At 35.9% G+C, this 7,989-nt stretch overlaps 2 protein-coding genes across 2 annotated transcripts; one reads left to right on the top strand and one right to left on the bottom strand.

The window, feature by feature from the left end:
- Positions 1-2,007: 2,007 nt before the first annotated feature.
- Positions 2,008-4,454, top strand: LOC107805408 (phytochrome-interacting ankyrin-repeat protein 1). Its single transcript, XM_016629443.2, has 3 exons — positions 2,008-2,700; positions 3,853-4,024; positions 4,132-4,454. The coding sequence occupies exons 1-3, from the start codon at positions 2,578-2,580 to the stop codon at positions 4,344-4,346; spliced, it is 510 nt and encodes a 169-aa protein (XP_016484929.2). The 5' UTR covers positions 2,008-2,577; the 3' UTR covers positions 4,347-4,454.
- Positions 4,455-4,972: 518 nt separating this feature from the next.
- Positions 4,973-6,774, bottom strand: LOC107805407 (guanine nucleotide-binding protein subunit gamma 2). Its single transcript, XM_016629441.2, has 4 exons — positions 6,479-6,774; positions 6,309-6,361; positions 5,821-5,865; positions 4,973-5,180 (listed from the first exon to the last, which is right to left on the bottom strand). The coding sequence occupies exons 1-4, from the start codon at positions 6,629-6,631 to the stop codon at positions 5,099-5,101; spliced, it is 333 nt and encodes a 110-aa protein (XP_016484927.1). The 5' UTR covers positions 6,632-6,774; the 3' UTR covers positions 4,973-5,098.
- Between the last annotated feature and the right edge of the window lie 1,215 nt (positions 6,775-7,989).

Genomic DNA, 7,989 nt, shown 5'->3' with positions numbered 1-7,989 from the left:
TGTGTCTGAATGCTTACAGCTACCGCTTGTCTTGAGTTTATCTTGTACCATGTTCTGGATTCTTGTGATAAAACCAATTCCCCATCTAGAATATGTCTTAATTCCTGTTAAATCGTTTGTATATAACTTAATGCTTTCCTAGAGTTGTATATTGATCATGTTGATTAGTCAAACATGCTTTCTTTCTACTTAACATGTTCTCCCCGATTTTTTGAACATATCATTTCTTAACATTGCCTAAGACCTTAGAATAATATGCAATATCTAGCCCCTTCTCCTATATGTGATCGAGACCTAGTGTCCTGTTAATCTGGGGTTGAATATATTTTCACCTATCGTAAGTTCTGATATTGTTTCTGAACTCTGGTATTGTAACTGATACTCAGCATATTAAAGCTGTCTCATGAACCTGTTATGCTATGCTTATCTCACTAAGCTTTCATGTTAGACATTCTATCGTATCCCCTACTTATGCTTGTCTTTGACTTTGTTATGTTCTTACGTTAAGTCTTATAACCAAAGTTTTGACTAATTCTAGATCATGATATATGCTTGATTCCTGAAATTTGGCATTGTATGTGGTTATCCTAAGTAGATAGTCCTATGAAGCTTGTAGTGTTTGACTGTGCTTAGCATGCTACTCCATTCTTTTTGTGAATAATTGCTCACGCATGAACTTGGGTTGTCTCCTATGTAAAACTCCCCTCTATTGAAGATGAGTCCTCCTAATTTCCCTAGTTCTTCCATGTTTTTGACCCAATCAATTATGTCGCCTTGCTATGTTTTACACGAATCCAACTAGTTGTCATATAATCCTATCTCTATGAAGTAATGCTTCAGGTTTGTTTTATATGTCTGCCATTAACTTGTTTGGTTAAGAGGATGATCTGTAAATTATTGGATTGGCACGAGTCATTGATAATAAAAGAGTCATTGATGAACATGTGACGGCAAGCCATGAATGCAAATATTCTCTGCAATAGTAGCTCATTTAATGTTAGTGAATATTCCCTCATTGAATGTCATCTGATGGCAAACCCTTGAGCTTCTCCCGTTGACTAAGCTCCCTTCGGAGTCTATCCGGTACCGACCACACTCGTTGTATCATTATTGGTTGTTCCTCTGACTCGTCCTTTGCCTATCTTCGGTTCCACGTGTCACGTTACCATTTGACCATCTATTATCAACTAAGTTTACACCATACAAGATCAACTTCAAACTTAATAAATCTGAAGTTGGAAAAATTTCGAGTCTGAAGTTGTAATCTTAAGATCCACTTAGAATTATTTTAGTTTAAAGTGCGGCTAACTTTTGCATGCGCTTAAGACTTTTTTAATTTGAAATGCCCTTCGAACGTGGATTCACGTAGAACATCGCGCCGCCATATGAACATGATATATAGGATAAATATGAGGCCCAAACTGAGAAGAATTGCACTTAAAACTTAATTGGTTTGAGGTACAGCTAATTTTTGTATGCACTTAAGATTTTTTTTAGTTTGAAATACAAATTGCTCAAAATTAGAAACTTATTCGTCGAATTTTAATAATTCAACATGATTGAACATTCAAATCTACTCCAAATTAACTCAAATTACTTTCAAATATCTTAAAAATACCTCAATCATCAATTTGTCAAAATAATAACAAATCTAACAAATTAATTTTGCAAAGAGAAGAAGGAGGAGGAGAAAAAGTCTAATTTTGCCTTGGGCGCGGATAATTAAGAGCCTATACAAAACTTGCGGGCAAGACCTTGGATCGGCTTAACTACATCCAATGCAATAAACACAAACTCTTGTTACATCTCATTTCATGTATGAACCAATTTAATTTATACACATTCATATGTTCATAAGTAATATCTCTTAATTTTTCATTGTTCTAAGTTTAGAGATAATATATTAATATAAAGTATTTACGGGATTAACATATCGTGTTCTTAATAAAAATAATCAGACCTTAGACTATTATTTGGGGCAAAATAGAACATGGACTTGTTACGCTTAAATGTATGGTGCCCAATTCCTCCTGCCGAAAAAAATTCCCTGCAACATTTAGGGCTTCTGTTTTATCTCAAACCACAACAATTCTTACATCAAAACACATATGCAACCGCCAAACGTATTCCAAATTGGTTCCAATTCAGTAATAGTAACAACCAGAATTTGAATATATTTGTTTGTTTCCGCTATTATCAAGTTCAGTATGATGATCTCTTCCCTCCTTCCGTCTTCGCCTGTGAATGCGATTAAGCTCATTAATCTTCGTGTTTTGGGGCCTGGTTTGAGTCCTTTTGCTCCGTACAACTTGGCTAATCATTCCTCTCGCTAAAGCCCTCCTCTCTTTTGTTGGTTCTTTTTTGGCCACTCAATCATGTAAATTTGAAGAAATTGTCACCTTTTTGGGATCTTACTTACTCGAGATTCTTCTGGGTTTTTTTGCGAAATTGCAAAATAGTACCAATTGCATTGGAAAGATTAGAACTTGCTGATTGTGAGGGAAATTTTGGTATTTCGTGTAAAGGTTTCTACCTTGGAGCTTGGTTTAATTAAGGGGAAAATAAGAAGAAAGGAAAATGCAAGAAGGAGGATTGGGTTTAAGTAGGAGGTATAGGAGGTTGGATATGAGTGGAGGTGATATGGATGATCGAGGTTGGACTCCTCTTCATATTGTTGCTCGTAAAGGTGACCTGAAAGAGGTACTCTTTTACTTCTTTTTTTTGTGTTGCATCTTTTATTACTTATGTTTTTATAGTGTTTCGTGTTATTTGTGTGTTAGATGTACGAGCTTATTTTTAGTTGCTGTGCTGTTGGACGACTGCTTTAGTACATAAAAATACTAGGACATGTTAATTATTTATGGATTTTTTGTTAATGCTGATAGAAGAAGAGACAAAGCCAAGTATGTCTGCATTTATGATACTGCTTCTAATTAGTTTTGTAATAAGTTGCACCTTTTATCATAGAGTATTCACCAAGATGATAGCTTAGGGAAAAAGAACATAGGATGTTGGAATTTATGTACTTCTGTGAATTAGAATCCGTTATGCTAAACCTCAGTTTGAACGTCAAATATTATTAGTAGGAAGTATTTCTAAATACGGAAGGAAACCACTGATTTAATTCCATTTTCCTAGAGGAAACCACATAGACGACAATCATTTGTAATCTACAAATTTCGAGGTACTGTGATATGTGACACTTTTTGCTTTTCGAGTTTTAAACTTCTTAATTTTTACCGAGCATTTGGACATAGAATCTTTAAGTTTTTCGAAATAAAATCTACATATTTAGAAACTACATAGAAAGTACTATAAGCCATAATAATTAATAATTCAAAATATTCATATCAAAGGGCCAAGGAATAATTCGTTGGAATCTCCAAATTGGATCACCATCACATAAACTGGGACGGAATGAGTAGGTTACAGTAGGTACACTCGATTTCCGGTCGTGATAGTATCTCATTGAAGAGTATAGCTTTTCTCTTTAATTTACTATCAGCTCATTTTTTAATGTAATTGGTAATGTGTTATCCCTGGATGTGTTGCGGTGATCTATGGGTAGCAAGGAAGTAAGCATCAGTTTGTTTACTTTTTCTGTTTCCCAGGCTACCTTTTTCTAAATTTTATTTGTTCCATGAGTGAAGGCGAGATGCTTTGTGCATCGGGCTGCCCTTTTTTTATTTGTTTTATTTTTCTTTTAATAAAGTAACCCATGCTATAAGAATTTCTTATTCATGTGCATTTTCGAGAGATCCCTACCTTTTGAACCTTTTCTTCTCATTGCAATATACTTGCCGTGCTTTTCAATTGGTTATGTTATGCTGATCGTTTTTGTTTTATCAACAGGTCAAGAGACTTCTTAGTGAAGGCATGGATGCAAATGTGACTGCAGGGGGGCCTAAGTCACTTGGTGTGACTCCACTCCATCTTGCTGCTAAGGGTGGTCACCTCCGAGTTATGGATGAATTGCTTGAGAGAGGCGCCGATATTGATGCACGAACTAAGGGTGTCTGTGGATGTAAGTACCTACACTCATGTAAAGCAGCTTTTCCCCTATTAGCATTTTCAAAATCAAAGTTAGTCACCATTATCCCTATTCTCTTTCAACTTTTTTGTTTGTTTCAGGGACTCCACTCCATCATGCAGCTAAAGAACGAAAGAGGAAAGCAATCAGATTCTTGATTAAAAATGGTGCATTCTTGCCAGATAACATACATGATACCAGGTTCAATCCTCCACTCCACTATTGTCCTGGTCTCGAATGGGCTTACGAGGAGATGAGGCTGCTACAACTAGAGGGTTCATCATCTGGTGAGGCCTCTTACAGCTCGGGAAACTGAAGTGCAACAGTAGTATTTGTTATTCGTTGCATGTTCCACAGAGGAAGAAATGTTGATTAGCATAGCCATGCTGCAGTTGGATTTGGAGTCTTGAATATATGTAGATTGCGTGTAATTGCGTGTATGTATTACTAAGTAGACTACATTCACTCTAGTTGATATGGTAGTAAAGGGAACAATAAATGTCTCTGATTCTTGTTGACGAATTCTGTGTGTTGTTAAACCTTGTGGTGTAAACATTTCATGCGTCATTAAACAATCACGTGGACTTGAGCAAGTTCGGTATGTTTATTCGATGCTGTTTTTTCTTATGGCTCAAAGTGTTCCTCAACTATAGTCTCCCGCATCTTAGTGCAGCTGCGAATGCTAGGAACAGGCGATAACCGAGAAATTTTCAATGGCCATTTGGCGCACGGTTTAAAACTCAATGGATAATGGATCCGCGGAGCCTTTCACCACTTAAGTACTAGGCTTTTTGTTTGGTTCAAATTAACGTGCATGTTTGTGTATACCATTAATAGAGTATCTCTAGGAGCACCAATCCTTCCAAGAAGAGGGGCTGGTAAAGGTTTCTTTCAATAGCTATGGCTCCTTACTCGGTAACACATTAGTAATACTTGGACATTGTAGAGTTAAAAGTTTCTAATTACAAAATAAACCGAAAAAAGCAGAAGAGGTTATTCGAATTGCTGTACACTTAATTTCTGTTACAAGTTGGTGAGGAATAAAAGGTCTTAACTCTGAATTCCTTTTCATATCCAGCGTTTGTTGCGTCTTGATTCATTAGCTCCGTGGAACCATCGATCCAAATGAACATTTATCGGTCCTCTAGTCCTGCAAGCATCACTAATTTATTTGAGAATCTTTGAAAACCAAAGGGAATACTTATAATTTCCTCTGCATCCACATATCGACTAGTAACTTTAGAAAATGACTTTGGGACTAACTAGACACCAAACACTAGTTCAAGCAGTGAGTACTATCCAAAATTATAAATATAAGGATACTCTTGCAATGCAGGAATTGACATTTGGAGTGTGAAGTAACATAACATGGATAATCCAACATTAGTTAGCTCAACATCAAGAACGAATCTCGTTTCGATTCAATTTTAAAAAATAACTAAATAGACTCTAGACCGAAATCAACAAAAGAAATTAGTTCTAAGTGGTGATAATTGTACAGAACTAGAAGAGATTACAATCATACACTTAACTAATAATGTGACATCTCTTGCTTTCCCTTTCATTACTATCCTATCCTTGTATAATGAGAATAATCGTCGGTTAGTTATTTTGTTTGAAAATTTTCAATAAATACTCAGGAATCTCTTAGAATATCTTGAAGGAGCTTTTTTTCTCAAAACTGCACTGCCTTGTTTTTTTTTTCTTGGATCAGAGTGAATTTATTGAACTCTCGCTGAGAATATTTAGAACCATAATGATGATAAAAGTAAAATAAAGGTAAATCTTACACTGGAAGCAGAGCATCGGGCATTAACTCAACGCTTGAAACTAGTCTGCAACCAAATAAAGTTAGTACACAACATGTTTTTGCTTTTCTATTCTATTCATAATTTCAAAGCAAACGAAAATAGTCGTAACAACCTTATCCAATGTAAATACCAATATGAAATAGACCAAAAACTCAACTAGTTTGCATCTCTGATATGAATCATTTGCTTCTTATGAGAGATTATAAATTTTTAGTGACAATTGACATGTATAGGTGACCTTGGTGAAGTACATAACCAATCCATCTACTTTCTCTATCGGTAATATGTGCTGCTTCAATTATTTGTTGTCCAAAAAAATGTGATATTTAATATTCTTATCTAACACTGCAATTCTTCTCAATTTCTGTTGCCACAAGTAAAAAGTAAAAATAATAGTAATAATAATAATGATGTTGATGAAGAAAGAAGAAACAAGACAAGCCATTTAATTTCCCATAATAACTTACTCTCTGCAAACAATGGAGGCTTCACCACATGAATCAAGTTGATCCAATTCATCCTAAAATAATCACAAAACAAAATTCCCAAATAAGAAAAAGCATAAAAACCTCAGTAAATAAGGGATAAAATAATGGACCAAAAATCAGAACCACTAAAAATTCAAGAAAACACTAACCTGAATGATCTGGATTTGCTGATTGAGAGAAGCAATAGCAGCAGCCAGACGATGTTTTCCCATAACCATATTTGGAGTGCCACTTCTTTTTGAAGATGAAGAAATTAGCTCATTGACTTCTTGTGAAGCAGATGATGATGATGATTCCTCCATTAAAACCAAAAATTAGCTAAGATCAAGAAATGGAGATATGTTGGGTTTTTATTTTAGAGGGTATTAATAAATAGGGTCTTGGACCGACAGATCAAAGAGAAACCAATAATGTGGGGTTGTAGGAAAGTAGATCAAGGACAATGAGGATTGAGGCTGCATAGGGAATGGTCAAAAAGGTGACTGAGATTAGGGGGAATTTGAAAGTTGAAACACTAGCAATAATTTAACAAAATAGTGTCAAAGAATGTGACGGAGTGGAATACATCAAATATTATACTATAAATCTATATTAATTGGATTAGTAAATTTTGAATAGCTAACATATGACCCTAAAACCGACCCGGTCGTCATGGCGCCTATCGTGAAATTAGGCCAGCCGACACAATTTCCACATCAAATTGTTATTCTATAAAAGTCATTTTAAGCCATTTATTTAACAAGAAATCTCATAACATAAGTCTAAATAATCAGTGCGAAATAAATACACAAGCCCGACATCGGGGTGTCATAAGTCACGAGCAATGACAACTCTGTCTAAGTACAATAAAGTCTAACAAAGTCTGGAGGACAATACTAATAAAATCTAGGGAAGATATGAGGGAGAAGAACAGGGTTGCGAACGCCATGCTGCTGAATGTATGATCAATGCTCACTATCGCGACCCGCAACTCCTGGATCTGCACACAAGATGCAGGGAGTAATGTGAGCATGCAAACTCAGTAAGTAATAAAAGTAAATGAAAGCTGAGCAGTAAGAAAATAGATAATTCCACGTCATAGCACCACAGCAAATACAATACATTTTCAAAACAGTACCGAAATCAATTATCTCGTAAAACAAACTCAATTTCAGTAAACCTTTTCTTTTAAAAATATTTTTCAATAGTTTCAAACAAGTGATGAAACATTGAATAAAAATGATAGAAACGTAAACAGCCCCTCGGGCAAGACATGTTAGCCTCTCGGGCAAAATATCAATAGAACCAGCCCCTAGGCTACCTCATAATCACTTGTAATCAGCCCCTTGGGCAACAACATGAATCAACAACAGCCCCTCGGGCAAAATCACATCACTCACACTAGGTACCCGCGCTCACTGGGGTGTTCAGACTTCGGAAGGGCTCCTACAGCCCAAGCGGTATAACAAGTCATCCCGTGGCATAATAAATAAGGCCCTCGACCTCTCATATATCACAATCAGTTCAACATCCGAACCATCAGAATTCACATCCGAGACCTTCTACCCATAAGTCAACATCCAGTTGATTTTTCCAACTTAAGCTTACTCAAAAGAGACTAAGTGTCTCATTCCTCTACAAAACCTCTCCGAGCCCAAACCAACCAACACGATACAATAAA

Source organism: Nicotiana tabacum, chromosome 20 (genome assembly GCF_000715075.1).
Source record: "Nicotiana tabacum cultivar K326 chromosome 20, ASM71507v2, whole genome shotgun sequence".
Classification (NCBI taxonomy): Eukaryota; Viridiplantae; Streptophyta; class Magnoliopsida; order Solanales; family Solanaceae; genus Nicotiana; species Nicotiana tabacum.
This window is presented reverse-complemented; position numbering and strand designations above follow the sequence as displayed.